This window comes from Salminus brasiliensis, chromosome 1, assembly GCF_030463535.1.
Source record: "Salminus brasiliensis chromosome 1, fSalBra1.hap2, whole genome shotgun sequence".
Lineage (NCBI taxonomy): Eukaryota > Metazoa > Chordata > Actinopteri > Characiformes > Bryconidae > Salminus > Salminus brasiliensis.
In genome coordinates, this window is record NC_132878.1 from 87,460,669 (window position 1) to 87,484,635 (window position 23,967).

The window sequence follows — 23,967 nt, forward strand, 5'->3', positions numbered from 1 at the left end:
CCAATCAAATTGGAAGTTTTTAATGATGCACAGATTGTGTCCTCATTCTGCACATACTTATGCAAACAGTTTTTCACTTGAGAACAAATTGCTTTGATGCCAAAAAACGCCAGAGTGCCGTTTGTAACTATTACCCCTTATTTATTACATTTCCCATCAAAGCCAAGCCATAGGCATTAAATACAACCTCTTTATTTTTCAGGATACACTACATGCCCAAATGTTTGTGGACACCCTTTCTACTAAAGGCATTCAACTACTTCAAGTTGCACCCATCGTGGACACGGATGTGCAAATGCACAAACACCACTGTCTAGTCTCTGTAGAAAAGCTGTGCCAATACAATAGGTTTCTCTGGAGCAGATAAACACGAACCTATTATTGGGATGGTTGGAGCCCCAGAGTTGGGGGATGAGGTGGGGTAGCATTCATCCAACATCCTGACATCACAACAAAATCCTCATATAAATGCTCTAGAACAGGGCTGCTCACTCCTGGTTCTGGAGATCTACCACCCAGCAGAGTTTAGCTTCACCCAGAATCTAACACACCTGATCCAGGTAATGAAGGCCTTCAGGAACAACTGAACATTAGAGTCAGCTGTGTTGGATCAGAACTCTTCAGCGTGGTAAAGCTCCAGGACCAGGATTGGGAAGCCCTGCTTTAAAATCTAGTAGAAAGCCATTCGAGGACAGTAGAGACTATGAATGAGGTGTCTCAATACTTTTGTCCATATAAAGTATGTGTTCGCAAATTCATAAACAGCAGTAAGTAACTTAAACACCAACACTTTATTTCATAGATCTGTAGAACTTCACATACAACTAGATCACACACACCGCCTCTCCAAAAGTGTTTTTAATGTTCCAAACTCTTCACATTTGAGCAACCACCCTCCAATATTTAAGCATCACTTCAGCCTCGACAACTGTCTCCTTGGCAACAAGGAAAGCCCCATAGCGTTGTCTAGGCAACAGCATTCAGACTGGAAACTGTATGTTTATTATTAGTGGCAGGCGAGTTTTCCGAGGAGGCATCTTGCTTTTTTAGAAGACTTGAAGAACTGAGCACAAACCTGTCGGGTCTGGACGAGTCTATGGTGAACGTGAACAAGATCAAGTCGAGTTCAGGTGTGGGTGGTCGACAAAATGCCTTATGATTGGATATGCAACACTATTAGGGATGATGTTCTGAGCCGAATATGGTCCACAGTAGAAGCACTGATGTCCATAACTGTCAAGATGGTGCTCAGAAGCAACAAGAAACAATTCCTAAGTAAGAGCAAATATTAAAAGCAAATATTCATGTTTATAGTATTCTTACAGCATGTACAAAAGCCAACAAATGGTTTTTATGGTTTCATGAAGTATAGCACAGTAATATGACAGAAATACTGGTGTGTATTTCTGACATACCACCAAGGCAAGTTGTCAATTCGCCTCCAAACGCACAAATTTACATCAGGTGACTTCATATTTAGACTTCTCAATTTACTGTTGGTCAAGAAGAGTATCCAGTGCTGTCTTTTTTCCCCCTTTTCTATGCATGCATATGAAGATGCAGATGGACTGCCACATTATTCTTGGAGATGCTTGGATGTGATTTACGTTCTGTAGATATTCTGTATCTTCTACCAGGGTGACGACATATTGCTAGTCACTGGTTGGGTTTATTTAAACGATGCATTGGCCAGAGAATATGTTGCAGTCCATTGACTCATCTGGCCATGTCCTCAGCTACTGCCTTCCCAATCTTATCCTTCAGGTAGGCCGTTTTCTGCCTATCAGACTTCAACGCCAGCCACTCAAAGTAAGGCACCTGTAGACAGACAACACTGGCAGGTCAATAAGGGGAGAAAACTACCAGGGATTGAAAAAACTGATGGAAAAAGATACAGATCATTTTGTATGGTAGACCCATTAACCACACAGTCAGATTTCCAAATCCTGACTGCAGTCCATCTGTTGCTGCATTTATTAGCCCCATTCGGTAGTGACAAACACACAGGTTCTGGTGATTAACTTGGTCTTACCAGTTTTTACTGATGATATACACTATGCGTCCAAATGTTTTTCCATATTCCTTCTAATGAATGCATTCAGCTATTTTACACACCCACACACACCCACACACACCCACCCCTTGTCTAGTCCCTGTAGAGACATGAAGGAGCAGTGAAACTATTTTGGGATGAGGTTGGAGTGGTGGTAATCCAACATCCTGACCTCACCAACGTTCCTCTTGCTGAATGCAATGAAATTCTCATAGCAAGCTCCAAAATCTAATTGAAAACCTTGGATAGTAGAGACAGTTATTCAATAAACAATGAATGAGCAGGTGTCCAAATACTTTTGTCCATATAACTAATGGGTAGACAGCTTAATTAGGGTTTTTTTTTAAAGAATATGCTTTAATAACATTTCTTTAAGAACACCTGTTCCAATACTTTTGCTCACCAAATGTTGGGTGGTCCACCACAGAAGATTCCACACTGACCACAAATTGTGCCTCAACATATGAACTATACTGCATCTGTACACCAACAAAAGTATGCAGCCAGTAAAATGGGCAGTGCGTGTACATACACTGGACAAAAATATTGGGACAACTGCTCATGCACGGTTTCTTCTAAAAGTACTACTATTATGGAGCACTGCTGTAAGGATTTGATTAAATTCTGCAACAAGAGCGACTCTGCTCAACTCATCCCAAAAGTATAGTAGTAGATGGAGCACCATCATTTCAGAGAAAACAGTTCCACTGCTCCATAGCTCAATGCTGGGGGGCTTTATATTCCTATAAGCCCATGCCAGGCATCTGGTATACTGGCAATATGTTCATCTGTCCAATTCTATTGGCAATACTTTTCCACAGGGACTAGACAAGCTGTGTGCACATCTCTGTCAGCAATGGGTACAACTTAAAGTAGCTGAATACATTCATCAAAGGGGGGGGGGGTTCCACAAACACTGCTTTACATGATACACCAGACAACACAAATGACCACCATATGATCAATCACCCAAATATGATCGGGACAGCTGTGATCCTATGGTGGTCCCTGTCCATTGATGGGTTGTGTAAAAGGGTCTGGCAGACTGTGCTGCAACGGTCATTAACTTAAGCAAATATTAGATATGTATAACTGATAAATTAGCCAATGAGTAATGTGGCATTTAGGTTATTTTGTACATCTGTATAACAAAAATCATAAGTTCCAAATGAAAGCTTCAAGACGAAAAACAAACAAACAAACAAAAAAAAGTAAGACTGTGGTCAAGCAGTTTGTCCGCTCAATCCGAGGAGCACTGTGGTCACTTTAAGAAGAAAAAAACCCCCTGATAAAATGATATATCATGCTGTCCATCTCAGTTTGAAGTCGTGAAGAATCCAGCCAATTCAATCTAGCTCAACCCTGGAGGCTGCAGGCTAACAGGATTGGCCTATATGCAGCAGACAGAGAGCCTCTATCCTGTTCTGCAGCCCTGTGCCTCTGCTGCTATTTTTATCATCTCGAAGCCAGCGTGGGACAACCTGCCATGCCAGCCACTGCAACAGGAACAGGGCTAATTTGAGTTAGCCATGCTAGCTAGCAACATGGGGTTTACAGGAATGCTTTAAAAATCACATTAGCTGCCTGACATAGATACTGCTGGCATACTGTATCCATACATCTACTTGTCTAATAGAGACAGGTCTCCAGATATGTGCTCGAAGCTAAATTATATCTGGAGAATGGTTTGGGCTAATCAGCATATTACAATTTGACCATTTCTTATGTACTCTCCCACTATAGAACTTTAACACATTTGAAGCCAGAGGTTGTCTGTGTTTGTACACAGGGGGTAAATGCAGCTTAACGCTTCTCAAACTATGCAGCTACAGCAGGATGATGTACATTAATACATAAACACTTCCTTATTTAGCAAGAGCAACAAACAGTGCTAATAGCCTTATACGACCAAACCATCTCCTTTCAACTCAGACATACTTGAACCACCCCCTACCCCTGCCACCACGTCCTAACTACGGTGGATACCCATGTGTCCTCAGTGTCCTCTTTTTTAAAAACAAAAATATGGTTACCCCAAGCATTTGGACCAAATGTTTTTAGAAAAAAACACATATTCAAGCAGGTGTGTCCAAACTTTTGACTGCTACTTTATCTCTCACACCATACCTCCACTACCAGAAACCCAGCCAGTTGCATGTGGCGTTTCTTCATGATGAAGCGTCCCAGGAGATCTTCGGTTTTGAAGAGAAATTGAGGGAACTCCCAAACCAGGAATGCCAGCCTACACACAAAAAAAGACAGAAAAAAATGATGTGTGATTGATCACCTCATTAAACCATTGACAAACTCTGACCATTGTAAAAAGTGGTCAAAACATTTGTCTAAAACCAGCCTTTTCAGTTTTGTACAGTTACAGTTACTACAATGCTAAAGTAATGAACACAAACTATAGGCTCAACCACTTGCCTCAAGCCAAGTATCTTCAATAGAACTGCTCATGTGTTGCCTGACACTGTACAGTAAAGCTATAAGGTATAGGCATAGGGTTACATTCAGTGTGGGCAATTTGTCTGGACCTACCTGTGTGCTCCTTGCGGCAACTGCTTTGAACCACCACCTCCAGGTAAGTGTGGAGCTACAAGATTATTCAAGTCAATAGGCTTGTTCTCAGAGTCCACCACCAACTCTGCGTCTGATGGGTCAAAGGACAAATTAGCCATTGTAAAACAACAACAACAACAACAACAACAACGATTTTGATGAATCGAAACTGGCACCAAGATAGCAAGGTTGTCACTGTAAAGTTCCTACCTACAGTCCAGCCGTACACAGTGTCTACGTTAGTGCGGAGGGCAGACGGACACTTGTCGGTCAGGCTCTGGAGGGCCACCTGCACATCTTTTTGCAGGGACATTGGACTGAGTGGTTTGGGCTGGGCAGCTGGTAGGTTGATAGTTGGATCCACATCAGTCTGGCCAAGATCCAGATGAGCAGAAGCAGCAATCTGAAGCAGCTTTAGCCTGTAGTTCTCTGTGCGAACAGAACTGACACCTAGAAGGTCAATATACAGAGGGTGAACAAACAAGTGAAACCTTAAAGGAAAAAAACAAAATTACACAAAAGAAAAAACAAAACCAAAGATGGCAAATATTAAAAGGTCCATTTTATTTCAACAGATAAATACCATGTCCTGCACAAGTCACAGGATCATCTAATTATCTTTTCAGTGGGATATCATGGGGCACAATTTGTAAGCCTTTAAATTTCGACCACACAGGTCTAGGTTGTGCTATTCTGAATTAGCTGAATAAACACAATGGCTCTTTTCAACAACGACCTTAACTTTTTAAAGCATTATAAAAGCTTATTTATATAAAATTTTTCTTCTTTTTCTATTCTGCTTAGCCCTTAGGGGTCACAGACTGGGACCGGATCTGGACCCAGTACAGTAAAATAATCCAACTTAAGGCTCAGTACAAACATACATATATTTATAAATATAAATAAAATTCTGTGACTTTGGTTTACTAAACATGAAGCAGCAAGGCATCTGCGGCCATGCCCTGTTGCTTTAATATACAATTTTATTTGAATCCAATCTTATTTAATTTCAATATTTTTTTTAAACATTATTTTGAAATGTTTTCTTCTCTGTGGTTTTATTTTGACAAACAATAAAATTCATTAGATTATCTTTATTAGAGTAACTTCACATTTATTAGTTATCCATTAAAAGGCAACTGCTGACACCATTTTTTGTAATCTCAATATTTGTAAGCATTAAAGTTTATATAACTTTGCATTTTAATGTATTCATTTATTTTTATTATTATGAATTATAAGCAAAGACATTTTAAGCTGTTCCCACGTTGGCGGTAATGTTTATCAATTAATCAAACATTTCAGCTGATGGTTTTAGCCCCAGTGTCAACATTTCAGCCTTATACTGTCTAATTAAAAAAAGAATCCATAACTAGAAAAGGTAATGGTGGGACTTTCCTCCGCCAGTACTGTGAAACACAACACCAAGTTATGGGAAAACTATCAAACTGTGTTGACCTTGGGCACTTCAAAGCTAAACTCAGGACACTGTCCTATGGTGTAAAAGTAATCTTAAACAGGTATTTACTGACACCATGTGGACAAGTACAAAACAACAAGCAAAACCGCCAACTGACGTTTATTCACCTGCAAGTTCGGTCTGAAAGGCAGGGTCTGTAACAGCAGTGATAAATTCGGGTTTGGCCTGCTGTAGCACACAGAGAGACCACACCACGTCCGTCTGCAGAGGTGGCTCGAACCCTTCCCAGGAGCCTTCCAAAACTTCATGAACCTACACATGCACACACAAACAGAAGCCATGTTAATCAGGCTAGTGGGTCAGCAATGCACGTTCAGCTGAATATTTGCTCATTTTTTTTTTTAATTTATTACCTTTTTGTAGAACTCCTCATTACTGCTGGGCTGGAAGTTTAGGTTGGAGAAGGACATGAGAAGGTTACACAGCTGCAGCGTGCTGTACTGGACATGGTTTTTCAGGAAGTGCTGAAAGAGAGAGGGGGAGAACGATATAAAAAATAAATAAATAAATAAATAAAATAAATAAAAATATCCCAAAACCAAGTAACTGAAGCTTCATTTTCAGAATAAAACATTGTATGACAAGGCTGTGCATAAAAAATTTGAACAATCTTCTCCTGAAAGGCACATTAAAAGCATGTCCTATTGGAGAGGCTCAGATGACCCTTCCTGACTGCAGGCAGAGCGTAGGAGCAAGAAGCGTGATGCCGCTTTAAGAGGCTTTCCAGGCTGACAGAGCAACTTTACATCGCAGCCCAGAGCACTCCCAGGCCCACTGTCAGAATTACAGCTATGAGGCTTGCTGAGAGGCTCAGACATTTTTCCTAAACTTTACATTGTGGATTAGGTGTTACTTGAACTGGCAACGTCATCTTTTCAATGCTCCTCGAAGCCCTTCCACGCTGGTTGTCAAATTGACTTCATGGCTCTGAGGTATGTCAGACTGAGCAAGATTTCCCTCTTTCTGCCTAAGGATTTCTTTAGAGCCAGCTTCATAACTTTATCTACACCTCTGAGGAGCGTTCCCCTCGCCAGGTGAGGAACTATGTGTTTGGTTTTGGCTTTTGCTGATTCTTTTATTTTGTTGTAAATGTAAGGCATCCTTAAACTTAAGGAAGACTCTAGAGAAATTACACTGATCAACATCATCATCATCATTATTATTATTATTATTATTATTGCTGTAGCGTATTCAGTGCCTAGGTTTTATGTCTGCAGTGCACAGTAGAGTGTATCAGGCTGAGAGTAGAAGGTTTGTACCTCTGCAAAACCATCAAAGAGAGGCTGGTGAAGCCACTTCAGAAAAGACAGGGACTTTGAACATTTAACGACATCAGTTGAGCTCAACTGCTCCATCCTATGCAACAGCTCTCCGGCCACCCTTTTAAACATCTGGGCATTGTAGAAATTCAGCCTACCTGTGGAAAGAAAGTGAAGAAAAACAGCTTTCAGCCATACTGAATCACTAAAAATGATAAAGTAGGTTTACTAAACAAACATTCCTCACATTTATGTGAGGAAAAATAAATAAATAAATAAATAAATAAATAAATAAATAAATATTAGATAACAATATATAAAAACACCCTGATTTAATTATGCACCCTAGCAACATCAGATTTAGGGCTGCATCGAATAGTTATTCCAATAATTGGTTAATCTATTAAGTTATACTTTATACATCAATTTACAAATGAAATATATAATCAATCCCCTGCCTGACACCCAGTCTGACAGCAATGCTGAGTTGCTTACTGGGTAACGCCCTGGGATTTGAACCCACAACCCTCTGGTTTCATCACGATCAAACTGTGATCTCATTACACTACTAAGGAGAACCCCACAACAACACATTTAATGAACTTACCAAAAGAGTAAATAACGTCCAACAGCAGAGGTGTTTTGAGTTCGCGGGAGGGTTTCTGTTGCAGGTAGTATGACAAAGCCCGCAAGAGAGGCACTGCTCGTCGCTCCAGCAATGCCAAAGATAACGCCACTTTGCAGAGATCTTCGGCACTTAACTTCTCAGCCAGTTCCAGGGCCTGGGATAGGTCAACATCAGACATGGAAAACCCAGCAATTTACAACATGTGATGGTGGAACTGGATTTGGTGTTAATGGTGACTACCTCCTTTCTAACATAGATGACACATAATGTGTTAATTGTACAGATCAGTGCGTAGTGCACAGGTCCGTGTATGCATGTGTTTACCTTTTCTTCCAGTCTTTCCATTAGGGATGGCGGGAGAATTGTGGCACAGCCCATGATGATGTTGAGTGATCGTGGGTCATTTAGCTCTGTCCAGCGTAGCTCCAGCTGCTTCAGTATGGCTGTGGTCAGATACTTGCTGCTTGGGTCACTAAACAAAGACTGAACTTAGCATAACAATGCCTGTACAGCCACCACACAATTCTGTAAAACCAAGCTGTTCAGCTCCACAGTAGCCTTTAGGGCAAATCTATAGAAGGGTTGAGGGTTTATATATTGGGTTAAGGCCCAATGACGCTGAATGGTAACGATTTTTAGGGAAATATTCTGAAACTGAAACTCTCAGCTTGTCAACAAATGCATGTGTACAGCTGTCCATGAAGGGGGATCTCCTAGTGCAATTTATATTTTATGACAGTGGTTCAAAAGTGACTTACACTCCCTAACTGTAGGGGGAGAAAAGGAGCAAAAACACCAATTCTCATATAATACTGCTTTAAATTTGAAGGTCAGTTGTGAAGTCTGAGATACTTGTTAACTGGTCAACTTGAACTTGTTCCAAAAGTTCCAAGATATTCCAATAGTTTTCAGTAGTTTAATACTCAGGCCCTTCATCCTCTCTGCTCCCCAGGCGCCGCAGAAATGGCTGCCCACAGCTCCGGGCAAGTGTGCTCACAGTCACGGTGCGTTTCCTCACTAGTGTATATGTGTGTGTTCACAGTATGGATGGGAGGCCAAATTCCATCTGTTTCCGATGCAAATGGTGAATATGGTTGTCTTGACTTTGTGTAATGGGGAACTGCAGAACTGCAGACCGGGGCTTCATTCCTTGGTCAGAGACCCAGTGACTTCTATTGTAGTTCTTTCTATCGGCCTATTAATTATGAATTTTTGACAATGTGGAGAACTACTGCCAGATTTATGTGAAAGTAAAAAATTAAACAAATAGAGGTACAATGTCTTGCATGATAGGGACAACATTTCTACAAATTTCCAGACCAAATCTTTTAGAAGGACAACTGAAACTCACAGTCCCACACTCTTATCCATAAAAAACAAACAAACAAACAAACAAACAAACAAAAAACACATGCTACTTATACATACTTCTGATTCCTTAAAGAACCACTTATGGTTCCCTTAGTTTCTTTTAAGAGCCTCAAATTGGTCAAGACTTTATGTAAAGTTGTTTATGTATGTTTAAGGTTCTTTATGTTCTTTACGGCATTTAGCTGACGGCATTTACGGCATTTAGCTGACGCTCTTATCCAGAGCGACTTACAAGGTTACTGGTATTACAGAGGCAGGCCAATGTGTCGTTAGGAATCTGGCCCAAGGACTCTTATTGGTGTAGCGCAGCACAGTCACCCAGACCGGGAATCGAACCCCAGTCTCCCACATGGTGTGGTAGTTCACTGGCAGGTAGTGGTGTTATCTGTTGCACCACACCAACCATCAAAGAACCATCTGAAGCACCTTTCTTCATACATACAAATCATACAATACTGTAGCACCGGAGGCAGGCTTAACTGGGATTTCTCTGCAGTTCTTCAGTTCATACGAAGGTTTTTAAGAGTAATAACATGCTATTCTTAGGCCAAAGGTTAGCCCTAGATTTTACATGCTTCTATTGTTTTACTATGACTGGGTTTTGTGTTAAGTTTACCAGTTTAGACCGTCTGGCTCCTTAATGGGACAACCAATGGTATATCCTGTTAGGAGATCATGTGTCTGAATCACCGCAATGCATAAAAACAAAAAAACAAATGTGCTGTTTCTAATAAAACTGTGGATCATTGATATCTCCCTATATTAACTGTTTGAGCTCTACTTTGAATAACAAACATGTCTTGGCTGTTCAGATACACACAGACACACACAAAAAAGGTGGCTCTAAAGCAAGCCCATAAGCCCGTCATGCTTACTCTTTATTGTGACCTTTGGAGGACCAGTTCAACAGGTAGGCCAAGTGGTGGTAGTTGAAACGCCGAAGTCTCTTTAGTACCTCGGACTGGAGAGTGCACAGCACAGCAGCATTGGGGGCCACACCCAGGTTAGAGAGAGCGGGCAGAAGAAAGACCAGTGTACTATTCCAGATGAAGGGAATCTAGTACAGGAAAGGAAAAGAGCAAGATGATCAGCAGCAGTAGCTTTGTGCACTTCACTAGTGTACAGCAGAATGATGGCACGTCCATGGTATAGGCTGGTGGACAACGTTTGGAATCCTGAAGACAATGTGAGAAATGATGCACTGAGATTACAGTTAGGGCGTCTCTGACTGGGTTCAATAGTTACAAAAGGGCAAATACTGATAAAAAATATATATAATAACAGCTACTTTTCTGGTGCAATTTAGGGCTGAACAATAGCAGACAGTATTTCCTGAACAGTCGTTTTTAAGTATTATCAAACCTATTAAGTAAGCATGTTTTCTAATGGGCCTATATTTAAAGAGGAATTGCCATACTTTGCATAATTTAATATACACCTAAAAAACGCAGACATGCTAAAATGTTCCATTCTAGATCAACTTACCGAGTCAGAATTGTTCACAGCGGTGGTGATGGGATCTGATCAATGTCACAAAAAAGCCATATGCTGCCTAACGGCTGAGGCACTGGTTTACATATGACTGGAGGGAAGGTTTTGGCCCAAGACTTATTTTAAGTAAATTCATGGAAGACAGCTGCACACTGCAGTCCAAAAAAACAAAAACTTGTCCGTTTTTATTTTTCTCCATTCTCCAACCCTGTAGCTGCTTCGGTACATTGTGCAGATCACGCTGGATGAACAGACCAATAACAAAAAGCTCTAAATTACTTGGAATTACCTTTTATTTTACGCTGACTTCTATTCAAAGATTTAACAGTTTTGCTATCTCCTGTAAAGTCACCATTTTGGAGATACAGGTTTTTGCAATAATATTAAGGTTCACTGGTGGTTTTAGGTAGTAGAGAAATTTGCCATATTTGCCATGCAAACATTATGACCCCAAGTATTCCAGATCCCCACTACTGAGAGTCCAAAAGTTTCTCTGCAACGAACCGCTTCACCTCAAACCACTCTGAGCGACTTTCCATCTCAACCACTGAATTACACATTTGTCCTGATTGGCCTCTTAGACATAAGCTTTAGTTACTGGTTCTCTGTGCAGGAGAGCAGGATGTGACCTAGCAGTGGACAGCAACTGTTTGGTTATTAGTCTAATAAGTGATTCTAGTGTTTTATTAGAAGCAATTTGATCCGTCTGGTCCAGGTGTTTCATTCAGTCCCATTATCACAGGAGTATAAAATCCAGCATCTAGCCATGCAGTCGGTCTTAACACACTTTAGTGAAAGAATGAGTGGTGCTACAGAGCTCACTAACTCCAGGAGCCACCATTGCAACAACAAGAAGTCAACTGGTGAAATGCCTTCTCTCCTAGACACTCTACCATCAATTGCGAGGGGTATTATTGAAAAGTGGAAGCCACCAAGTGGAAGCCACCAAGTGGAAGCCACCAAGTGGAAGCCACCAAGTGTCAGACCACGTAAAGTTACAGAGCGGGGTCAGGGCTGAGTGCTGAAAAGTCTTTAACGCCCTGCTGACTCAATAACTGCAGAGCTTCTGTTAGAGCTGCAAAGGAGGACCAGCTCCATATTAATACCTATGGATTTAGAATGGAAGATTATTAAAGCTCCTGTATGTGTAAATGTCCCAATCATTCTGGCCGAACAGACCTCCCTGCTCTCTTATGGCAACTAAACTTGGTAATTAACAGGGATTTTCAATGATTTTCCAAACTTTTTGGATAAATAAATGATTGAGGGGAAAGAATTGAGCGTGGTTTGTAAGGAAAGGGTTCAGTATCTTCATTTCTTTCCAGTGGTGGTGATGGGAACCAAAATGATAGCAATTTGACAGACTATCTGAAAATAACAGTGAGCCTACACAAATCATCTGCGTTGCTGAGGAGGGTAAAAATAGTGATACATCTCAAATCTCAGAGGACTTTTTGCCCTCATGAGACATTAAACTCTTCAGATGTTTGGGTTACATCACCATCACATGCTGAACAATTCAGACCAGGCATGCTCTCTCAGGAAAGGAGTATTGCACACTCATCACCCCTCAGAATAATTTTTGGGAACATCTTAACCATACCTAAGTCAAGTCAGGTGTGTGTGTGTGTGTGTGTGTGTGCTGGCAGGCGACCAATCAGGTCCCACAGAACTGTTGATCATACAACGCACCAATGCTCATACAAAATGTAGCTCTACCACACATCTCCTACCAGCAGGCCAACATTACCTTAGAATTCACCGTCTCCATCAGGCGCACACACAGAGGGTGCTGCAGAATATCCTCAGTGTTTTCCCCCCTCTTCTCCCCTCTCAGTTTGCTGATCTGGATCAGACACCTGGCTGCCTGATTGCCGTCGCCACCCTGACTATCCCATGCCTGCAGCACCTCTTCTGGAGTGGTAGCCTTGCCTATAACCTCTTCCAGTTCTGAGCGTTTTAACGTTGGCGAGTCTTCTTCCTTGACTATTTTCCAGCGCGTGCACAGGGGTCTGACAGCGGGCTGGATCTGCGTATGGGGCCACAGCAGCTCCGCCGAATAAGCGGTGGGTGCCTGCAGGCGGGCGGGAGCGGCAGAAGCCTGAGGACAGCGGGACAACAGGCGAGCCCATCGACCCAGAAGCTTGGTGGTCATTTGGGAAGCTTTTGGACCTGGCAGCCGAATGAAAACACGTGTTAATCCAACAACTGGGATTAGGAGGAAGAGGGGGTGGTGGAGAGAGAGAAAGAGAGAGAGAGAGAGAGAGAGAGAGAGAGAGAGAGAGAGAGAGAGAGAGAGAGAGACACAGACACACACTGCTGTCGAGGCTGTTAGCTAGCTAGCTACGTTATTAAACCCCGTAAAAACAAAAGCACACACTTTAACACGATGCAGTGCGCCTTCACAGTGACATTGATCACATTACACGAAGTACTAGCATCATTCAGATCAGGCCAGGACATGTTTTCGATTATAATACCTAAAGTAATCGATCGGACTGTCTTCCTGCCATTAGGCTTCTTGACCTTGTCAGCTGTGGAGGCACCACGCGAACCTCACTGCCAACCAAAGCCCCTCAAACCTGCACTGCAGATCAGCACGCTTTCATAACTAACCACCATTTAAATGACAACTAACGCGATTTCCAGGCTTACCTCTGCGTTTCGATTTCACATGCACGACATTCACATGGAAGCGCCAGGAAGGGTCGCCAAATAATGTCGTCAGAAGTCACACAAGGTTAGGAATGCATCATTGGTGCGACTCGGCTACTGCGGAGTTTTAGCACTTTTTTGCTTTTAACGTGTATGTATATCTAAGCTTTTAATATTAAAAAATGTTATAATTCTAGATGAAAGAGAATTCAGACTAACAGGATAAAATGATCCATTACAAAACGCAAAAAAGAAATTAAAACACTATATTAATGTTACGAAATGAGTGGGGACTTTTATTTTGACATCAAGTGAAGCGCTTGCTAGCCGCGTCCACTCGCTGATGATGTAGCGAGCTAGATATATTGCTAATAATGTGGAAGTTATTTATTTAAAGTAATGTAATTAAAGACTGTTATTATAATAAGTTAGACTTAATATAATAAATATTAAAAATATGTAGCTAATATAATTGAATGCAGCAAAATATTAAATGTTACATGTAAATCCAGTATACTTTTTAAAATAATTATATTTACATAAATATAAGCAATATGTTAGCAATATATAGTTACATAAAAAATCAAATACGACAATAAAACGAATACAACATTTAACATTGCATTTAAAAGGCCCATCATGCCCTGTAACGTTTTTAAAGGGGCATCAGCACCAGCACTAGCACCGCTGTAAGGCAGATGCTATAAAGCCTATGCATCTGGTTTCTACTCTTTCTTGTAGTTTAGCTTGTTCTGTGTGCCTGTAGATTTCTCCTCTAACGTTAGTAAACCGTTTAGCCTTTCTCTCGTGGTCTTGTTTTCCCCACAGTGGGACTCCACACTGTAGGTGGCAGCAGCGCACCAGCCAGCGAGGGAAGAGGAGGCAGAAGAAGCAGCAGCAGCAGAGGCAGAGGCTGTTGCCCATGCTTGCTTTCCTCCTCACAGGCTTCAGTCACAGGAGCTCTTACAAGTGGGGATTAACAGAGCTATCTGCTCGTGTTTGTGTACAACCGTTCGCTTGGTTGCTCTCATCTAGTGGACTTCTGATACGAGAATGGGAGGGCAAGCCAAAAAGAAAAGCAAGTCTAAGAGGAGAGACAGTCGTGGAGGTATCAGGCTGTGTGACTGACAACACAGCTGAGCTACTCAGATCACTCACATTTCTTTACAAATATTATAGTGTGTAAAAACAAAAAACACACGACTTCTAACTGACCAGCCTTCTGTTTTAAAACTTCTTGCCATGTGGTCGTGTTGTTTTGGGCAAGGCTGGGGTCACTTTGATTACTTTGGTCAGTTTAGTGATGGTCTTTGATTATGATGATCAGTTACAAAAGTCTTACTCTTTGGTTTCAGCTTCAGGGCACGCGCTCATGTCACCACAGGAGAGAGTGAAGGCCAAGATGCAGGACAAAGCCAAGAAGAAAACCGCTGAGAAGTACACTGTCGGCCAGTTACTGGAGAAGGTATGCCTCTTCATGTCCGCTCTGTCTGATTTCTGCAGTACCTTGTGCAGGTGGTGTATCCAGCCTCCCAGATGTGGGGTCTAGCACCCTTTTGAGTGCTGACAAGGGGTGATCGTAGGCTGAAAAGCTCCATAATAGTAGCAATACATTCAGCCCATGGTTCGGTTGGATTCACAGTACTGGGCTCGCAATTAATTAATTTTCTGATACCATAGCATGGTAAACTAGTGAAATTTGGAAATGAATTCACTTAAAAACACCCATATAAAACATGGGACTATGCTGCAAAAAACAACAACAATCTCAGTTAATTGTTATTAAATCATGTCATTAAAATCAACGCCTGTACGAAGAGTCAAGCTCCAATCATTCATGCTCAGGCCATGTAACACATCATGCAATCAAAACCGAGGTCGTTTGCATATATCCGTATTAGTAATGAAGGCATAAACATAAACAATCCGAGCCTGTGCATTCCATACACCCCATTAGTCCCTTGTGTAGCCCCATGTTCTCATCATCTGATTCTAATTGTAGACACTTTAATTAATAATAAATGGGGAGGTGTGTCCTCAAAACAGAGCTACATTTCTGTTTCTTACATTTTACAAATCATTTTTTAAAAAGAAATGACTTCAGTTGTTTGTGTTTTGTTACATTACCTCCATCTCTTAATAGTGTTCATGTGATAATCAGAGGTCTATATATTTCAGTATGATAAACAAGAGAGAGGTTTTCATGGGGTGCCCCCACATGGCTGTGTATGTACCAAAAATCATAATAATTCATTTTTACATGCCCATCATTTTTTTTTGGTGTGATATTTATCGCATTATTTTGTAATGTAGACAAAATGCAACAGAGTAAAAAATGTAAAAACTGCTGTTTAAATGAGTACCGTGACTTATTTATTTATCTCCCCCCCCCCCAAATGTTCTGCACTTCATTCAAGTAAATAGGACTGATTACACTCTTCGTAATGAACTGTGTTACAGTTAATCAGTGTTCTTTAAGCACTGATGATTTCCACAATTTGATCCTGCTTGTTTGGTGGTGCTGGTTGCTTGCAGATTTGGTACTGAAACAGTGCAACTGCTTTTAACATTATTATGGCTCAAATACCTATGTTGCATCTTCTAAAGGCACACTGACCTGTTACTGTATTGAGATATCACAGTGTTTTGCTGCACACCTCTACTCCCTTTAAAACACTGAAAGTTTCCCCTAGGATTTTTGTTGTCGGCCACAGGATGTGGGAATAACTTATTGTTCGACATGTCTTATTGTTAGATTATGTTGTGGAAATTGTAGCATTGGCTGTGAAAAACGAGCAAACAGGGGCACCTTACTGTGTCAGAATTACTAGAGTTGTGAGGCCCAGTGGAATGTCTTTTGTTGTAGTATGTGACATAAATGGTAGTGTACAGTGTCCAAAATCCCTGTTTTATTAATCCAGGTAGACCCCTTTTTCACTCTGATGTAGACATAAGCCCAGGGGGAAATCCATCCTCCTCTGGGCCACACCAGGTGTGGAATGTGGAGGTGATGGTAGTGAAAAGCCTCATGAAGCTTTTTAGGCTTCTTGCAAATTATGGTGGGAAAACGGTTCAGCTTTGAGAGCTTTGAGAACACAGTGACATCTGGTGGTTTGGGTAAATTATAGCAGTCATAATGGCGGTAGATGAAGTACATGCACTGTCTTGTCTAGTCTTGTTTTCAGTGGTTCAGTCAATAATGCTAATGTTGCTAAAAGCAAATAAAAGTGAATAGACACAGAACTGCATATAAAATAAAAAGGTGTCTACTGGCTTTCATACGTTCTGCAGCAGAGAGTTCTAATTAAATTTTCAATAGCTTGCTAAATAATCTTAAGAACATGTACATGTGATATTTTGCTGCCGTTTACTACAACCCCCTTTTGATTTTCTGACACCCTAAGGATTACTAACCTGTAACTGCTTGTTACAAAGCAATTATTAAGGTATAACAGTGGAAGGGGAGGGGGACCAAGACTCAAAGGGGTACCCACCAATCTCTGGTTGACACCAGATAGCACAACAAAGGACTGAGAAAATGAAAAGCTATGGCTAATGTGAGAGCAGGGTTTGAGTTATTAGAATGTGAATGAGTGTCCGTGATAATGTGAAAGGCCATGCTGGTGAAAGTATCTAGAGCTTTGTGAATACATCAATGTAAGGATCCGAAGCAGGACCGTATCACAGTGTGCAGCAGGCAGTACTGGGACAGAACAGTTGGGACAGGTCTTCTGAAAACATGGGGGGAAATGAATAGAAAAGAAAATACAAGAAAATTGTGACAAATATTGTGAGTTAACACAGCAGGAGAGTCTGGACCAGGGGGTAGGCAGGCAACAGCAGCACCCAACCACAAAGGCCCCAGCGTTAGAGAGAGTGAGATAAAGATAAAGATAGATAGATTAAGGAATACAAATAAGCCAAGGTTCAGCAGGTCTTTGGTAGATTATCCTATGGAAACTGCTTCTTAGTAGCCTGTTAATCACATAAATGGAAAGTCTCACTAAGTCTCACTAATGTTGGTGACATCACTGGTAGGTTTGGCCTTTTGCGTTGAATTATAATAATTATAAACATAAAATTTTTAGACAAACTCTGCTGTAAAAGCTTCGGCCGTTTTTCCGATATGCGGTATGTGTGAACGTCGTCTCCGAATATAGGCTACATTTCTCGGCTGTATACGAAGCATCCTTCACTTTAAACAGTCTTCTGTGACGTAGTGGCCAAGAAAAGATGCCAAGCTGGGCTGCAGCCTAGGCTTTGCAATGGAGCTATAGTCTAGTGTTGGGCCTGTAAGGAAATTAATTTAGAAAGACGACAGCAATAATGCTCAAGAAAAGTAAGATGGACCATTTAAGGAAAATTCAGTTTTCTGTACTTTTAATATATCGATGCTACAGATGAGTTCTGATAATTCTGAAAATGCAATACCTCATGGTTTCCAAAAGGCATCTATAGCCATATATGAATTCCAGAGGTTGCAGCTTAGTGTGCTTTCTGAATGGCTGTCTTGTTTTGTGATTCATTCAGAGCTTATGTATATTTGTCTTAAAGGCACAGTAACAAAAATAGATTGAGGGATAAAGAAAGGTTGGAAAATGGTGTTGTAAAAATAGAGTTTTACTATTTTTGTAAGACAAACCCACACAAACAATGAAAAATGTGGAAATGGACTCTTATTACACTTAATATGTTAAACTCCAATTATTTTTATGGAAAAACAGTGTTGCATTTACTAAGCGTACAATTAATTATGCTAGGTATTCAGTCGGGCCATGAAGTTTGTGTATCTCTACAAGCCTAATTGTCTGCCTCTATTTTTCTCTCTCTCCCCCTCAGACTGAAGAGTGTATGGACAACTTTGACTTTCCCATGGCAAAGATGTTCTGTCAGCGTGCCCTAGACATTGAGCCCACCAACCTCAGCGTTCTGGACATGCTAGGAAACATCTGTGCTGAGCTGGGGGACGTGGACAAAGCCAAACAAATATCCTTTCCAACTGGCTTTGAGGCCGACACACTGAAACCCCTTCTGTCCAGGTGTACATAAAAGTCATGTCTGGCTCCAGTTCAGCAGGCTGGTTGTGAAGCCTATTGTTGGGCAATTGTTCGAGTGTTTTGTAGTAGATTGTGAGTGATGAATGAAACAGCTTTGCTCCTTGACAGCAGTCTACGTCTTTCTGAAGGCAGTGGAGCTGAGTCCAGACGAAGGCCACAGCAAGTACATGTACCTGGGTCAGATTCACACAGGCATGGAGGCCGTGCAGTATTTCAGCAAAGGCATCGAGGTCATGCTCAATGGCATCGACAAGCAGGCCCAGGAGGTACGTTTCAAAATGTTTGTTAGCTTTTATGCTAGATTTATGCACAGATTTAAGGTGTTTGGTCAGGTAGCTAAGCCATAACACTTGTTGTTGTTTGTCAGCAGCCAGTGTTTGCAGTAGAGTACAGTGGAGTACAGTACCTTAAACAGCAGATCTTTTAAAGCAGCATTATGTAGTATTTTTACTTTAAAATAACAGCTTCAAAAGCCTTGTGATGCTCTACAGACCTGTAATAGAGAGAATAGCATCTCTATCGTTGCTGTTCTGGTCTCAGCATGCGGCTAACCGCACTATGTAACTCAGGAGCAAGAAATACCAATTCTCACATAATGCTGCTTTAAAAAAATTCTATTTCTGAATACTTTATAAATTTAACAAATAATGATATAAATTCTTAATATTAACAATATTAATAATAACTTTTTTTTGTTTGTTTTTTTACTTCATCCATCATGTCTCCCACATGTACACCCAATGAACAATGCATGGCCAGTTGTGTGTTACATAGAGTCACTGCTAATTTGGTCTTGCACTCAAATTTCGTTCTCTATGGAACCAGAAGTGGTTCCTTTGTGGCATCGCTCAAAGAACTTTTTGACAAAATCTAAACATAAAAATAATAAATTCAAATTTTATTACATTGCAGCAGTGTAGTATTTTAGAAGTGTGTTTTTGCCAGTTATGATTGTGCGTTTCATAGGGGTGTAAGGAAATATCGATACATCAAAGTCTCACCTTATGTTTTGCAATATTGTATTGATTCTCATAAACACAGTATTGATTTTAATAAATAGTTTACATGTAAAGATTGATGGCAGACCAGATTGTGTTTAACCCCGGCAGCTGGATAGCAGCATTATACTCTGATTCCAGAACCCACTGTTCTGATATTTGGAATCATATCCCCTGTGTCATGACGTGTTCTGTATCACCCGGTTCTTGTCAATACACAGTCCTGTTGTTTCATATCTCAAAAATGACACCCTTGCTTTGTATATGTCAGACTATGTAGTCCACTTGTATATCATTTTGGTCTTGTGTAGCCATCTGAGGGTCGTGACACAGTGGCTTAAGCTCTGTAGTTTGATTTTTATTGATTTTATGGCCGTGTGAATTGCAGTTCTAGGCTGATCCAGCTCGCCATTGCCTTCATAAATTCTTGATTAGCTGTATTTGGGTATGAGGTTGAACTGACCTCCACAGATTTATACAAGCTGGTAAGAAAGAAATTGAAATTAATGGTGTGTGTGTGTGTGTGTGTGTGTGTGTGTGTGTGTGTGTGTGTGTGTGTGTGTGTGTGTGTGTGTGTGTGTGTGTGTGTGCTTAAGCCTTTATTACTTTATTCATTATCAAATTGTAACATATAATTAAGCTAATTCAATACTATTAATAAATCCCCCATGTTATCTTAAGCTATTGTGGAATTGAACCCGCTGAACCGCACTGCTTACTGTTGTAAATGGTGAATTAAAGCATAACGCCATGCAGCCTTCATTCACAGTTTCATCGAATATAATTCAAGACAAGGCTAGTTTATTTCTATAGCACCTTTTAAACACGCTGGCAATGCAGGGTTTATGTTAAGCATGCGTTACATAAATACAATATTAATAATAATAGTTGCCGCTTTCTCACTGGATAGCAGATATAACTAAACAACCTTGTGAGTTGTTGTCATACCCATGCAAGCATAATTCCTTATAGGTTTTGAAAACATCCAGGAGTTGGTGAGCTTAGGATGACGTGCTGCAGACATTTCTGTGTGAGGAAGCCGTAACTTCACTTTTTCTAATACTGTACTTTAAGGCAAGCAACCTCTCAGCTGTTAATTAGTCCATGGGATTTTCATTCTAGAGAATGAAACCACCCCCCACCCCCCAAGGAGTTGATAAGGCATACGATAACATTGAGATGTCATAATCTAAAGTTATTCCATATGAAGCCTTTAGTTAAAAGGGTAAAGAATGAACAGTGAAAAATGTTTTTTTTTACAGTCTGTGGACCTATGGTGATGTAATCCTTCATGTTTTGTGTCACTAGGGTAGTGATATGGGAGCAGCTGCCATGCCCTTGGAGCCTTCTGTAACTGCAAAAGACGTGTCTGTAGCCTTCTGTTCTATTGCTGAGATCTTCTTCACTGACCTTTGGTAAGTTTTTTTTTTTTTTTTTTTTTTTTTTTTTTTTTTTTTTTTCTTTCGACTTTCTCCCTCATAGTCCTGTCATAAAAGTATTTATTTATTGATTGATTTGTTTTTGAAAATATTGTCCCAGAAATTCTTGTGATAAACTGTAATTGTCATTTTATGCTTCTGATATAATGCAAGTAAAGGCATGTATACCCTTTTGAAGAGCAAATAATTTATTAATAATAATAATTAATAATATTGGTCTGGGTTATGTATGTATGTATTTATTTATTTTTGGGAAGTCCTGCTGCCTATCAAAGTTTGCTGCATATTTGTAAATGCTATTCGTGCTGCGTGTACGGAGGTGCTGTTACTGCATGGTAGATGGCGCTGTCCGAGAGCAGAGTAGAGAATAGTGTGATTGATAAAAAATTGCTGGTGTTTATTATCATATAAAGAAATATCCAGGTCATGTCAATATGTTGTACGATAAGTCAATAAGTTTATTGTAGCACTTCCATCACAAGATATCAGAGGTGGATAAAGAATGGATCTGATCCTATCCAGTAACAAAGCCAGGGTATATTAGCCCAATCTCACGGTGTCATGCGTGTAGCTGTGTATTTCATTAGTATGTTAAAGTTTAGTAGAGTTCAAAGAAAAAGATCAGATCTGATGGCTCTGTAGGTGTCTGCGTCATCTTTGGTTCCTGACTTTTGCAATATTTCCATCTGCCTATTCCGTTCTCTCGCTAACTATAGTTCTCTCTCCTCTGCACTTTAGCCGTTCTTTTTGCCTCCCCCTTCTACTATTCCTTTGCAGACATGCTTGTATTTTATCTTCTCGCACATCATGTGCTGATGTAAAGGTTATTTTGTGCAGTCAGGAGGACACCTGCTTTGAGAAGCAAGATCTAATTAAATCAAGAAGAAGATGCAATTTTTGTGATATGCTATTGATCTAATCTAGGACAAGCGGTAGTACCATTGATGTTTGAAGTTGTCCAATTAAATCAGATTTTTGCCTAATTGCAGAAAATCTCAAAAGAATCTAGTAAATTGCAAAGTACAGGGATAAGTAGTGAAAGAGAACGTGGAGGAGAAATGGGAGAGCGTTGGCTTGATTGGAAGGGATAATGGCATACAGATGCTCATGGCACTGGGTTTTATACACTGAGCACTTAGCGAATAGGGATGTGCTTTCCGACTTTTCATGCCGCTGGTCTGGCAGGTCTCTACTGTCTCAGTCCATTATTCTTTCACTTCAGATACCAGTTCTGTATCAGTCAGCTTGTCCAGAAATGTGTGTCATTTAATAGTGGCTCAAAGTGCGAATGACACTTCCAGACTGAAGGGAGCCAGGAGCAAGGCCTACCAATTCTCCACAAGGTATTTCTCCTCAGTGGGTGATGTACTAGCGTATTAGTTTGGCAGAAAAAATATATGTTAGTTTTCGCCACTAGTTGGCAGCACGGTTATTCAGACCTATGGGTAGTGGCTAACAGGGACTTCTGCATCTGTACCTGTATTTATACTTGCACTTTTGCTCTGTACATGTGCACTGCTTGTTTATTTGTAGCTTTAGCATGTTTATCACATGTTTTTAAAGTTACATTCACATGGAAGCCTTATTTTCCCAATACCCACATTATTGCTTCCTTGAGCTAGGGTTAGCTTTTAGCCTAGCACCTGTTCATTTTCCAGGCTTTAGAATCCTGATATTCTGAGGTTCTGAGCTCCTCTTCTGTGGAACCTGGCATAGACCCTGGCACAGGCATCAACCTGTAGTCCTTTAACTAGTGGGGTCTGGTGGTGACGTGCTGCTCTCCAGCGTTCCTGAAGCACAATCTTAGCAAAGACAGTCTCCAAAAACTAAGCAGCAACAAGTATAAGCAACATCTTATTCTTCTAAATTGGCTTTTGCGATGCTTCGGCTTTGACTAGGGGTATTGGGGCTTTCACTGGCTGGGAAGAGACAGCAGTGTTTGAGGGTCACAGTTTCTCACTTACCTGCACCCTATTCTCTTTTTCTTCCAACTATGCCTAGTTAAATAGTTTTCCATTCTAGGGCACCTTTAAGAAATCTGATCAAACTGAAGGTGCTACACCGCCCTCTGGTGGAAGTCTAGACATGTACAGACATATGTTCAGTGATGATTCTTATAAAAAAAGTATAAAAAAAACCCCCTCACAGACCAACCTTTCATATTATAACATGAATGTGCTCTAAAAATACCCCCAAACACCTCAGAAAAAACGTTGCAGAAATAGTTGCGAGTGATATAGAAATGGCAACTGTTGACCCTGCAGCTTATTCTCCTTCAGTAGCTCTTAAAGCAGTCTGAAAATGACTGCAAGGGCCTGTTCTCACAGAAAAGTCTCCATAGTTTCCACTGCCGAAAGCTCAGGGTAGCAGCAGTGTCTATATCTGAATCTGCTTGCAACACCACGCATAGCCTGTGGTAACCCAGAAAGGCTACTAATCATGGGTCAGGTAATTGCACCCAATTTGCACTCAGGTGAAAAAAGGTATTGTCTGCTTGGCCTATAAGTACCGGCTATTTGTTTCCATTATGGTCCTTAACATCAGTCTGTCCCTGAAGTGCAGAGCACGGCCAAAACATGGAGCATGTGGCACAACAGGGAAGTCATTTAAAGGATAAGTCTGTAGTTCAGTGCTAGCAAAATCTTCCCATTACGTCTGCAGTGTGTTTATCTGTTATCTTGCAATTTAAAGATGAAAGAAAAGTAAATGTCGACAAGGCTGCTGAACCACATCATGAAACTGAAATTAACACCTTATTGTGGCCTATACCGATGTAATAAACTGGTCCTTTAATTAATTTTAAATTCTAAGGGTTTTACCTTACTTTTTATTGTCTTTTTAATTATTTAGTAAACCTCTCTGTAGGTCATTCACAGCGGTAGGTGATTTACAAATAGAAATTGCTAAAAGTAAAACCAGAATCAACTAAGTTTACAGTGTCATTTAAGTCCAGATTTGTTGTATTTATATGTAC

At 40.6% G+C, this 23,967-nt stretch overlaps 2 protein-coding genes across 2 annotated transcripts in view; one reads left to right on the forward strand and one right to left on the reverse strand.

Moving 5' to 3' along the window:
* Window positions 1-772: 772 nt before the first annotated feature.
* Window positions 773-13,568, reverse strand: tbrg4 (transforming growth factor beta regulator 4). Its single transcript, XM_072692260.1, has 12 exons — window positions 13,500-13,568; window positions 12,595-13,016; window positions 10,229-10,410; window positions 8,307-8,454; window positions 7,962-8,136; window positions 7,355-7,512; window positions 6,449-6,559; window positions 6,203-6,347; window positions 4,826-5,065; window positions 4,595-4,706; window positions 4,181-4,295; window positions 773-1,818 (listed from the first exon to the last, which is right to left on the reverse strand). Exons 2-12 carry the CDS (start codon window positions 12,997-12,999, stop codon window positions 1,717-1,719), a joined length of 1,893 nt encoding a protein of 630 aa, XP_072548361.1. The 5' UTR covers window positions 13,000-13,016; window positions 13,500-13,568; the 3' UTR covers window positions 773-1,716.
* A 772-nt stretch (window positions 13,569-14,340) lies between these two features.
* Window positions 14,341-23,967, forward strand: part of LOC140536926 (uncharacterized) — a 153,048-nt gene continuing 143,421 nt past the window's right edge. Inside the window, exons 1-5 of the mRNA XM_072659015.1 lie at window positions 14,341-14,607; window positions 14,855-14,964; window positions 18,339-18,485; window positions 18,673-18,822; window positions 20,863-20,969. Coding sequence (XP_072515116.1) covers window positions 14,553-14,607; window positions 14,855-14,964; window positions 18,339-18,485; window positions 18,673-18,822; window positions 20,863-20,969 — 569 coding nt within the window. The 5' untranslated portion in view covers window positions 14,341-14,552. The remainder of the gene's footprint in view (window positions 14,608-14,854; window positions 14,965-18,338; window positions 18,486-18,672; window positions 18,823-20,862; window positions 20,970-23,967) is intronic.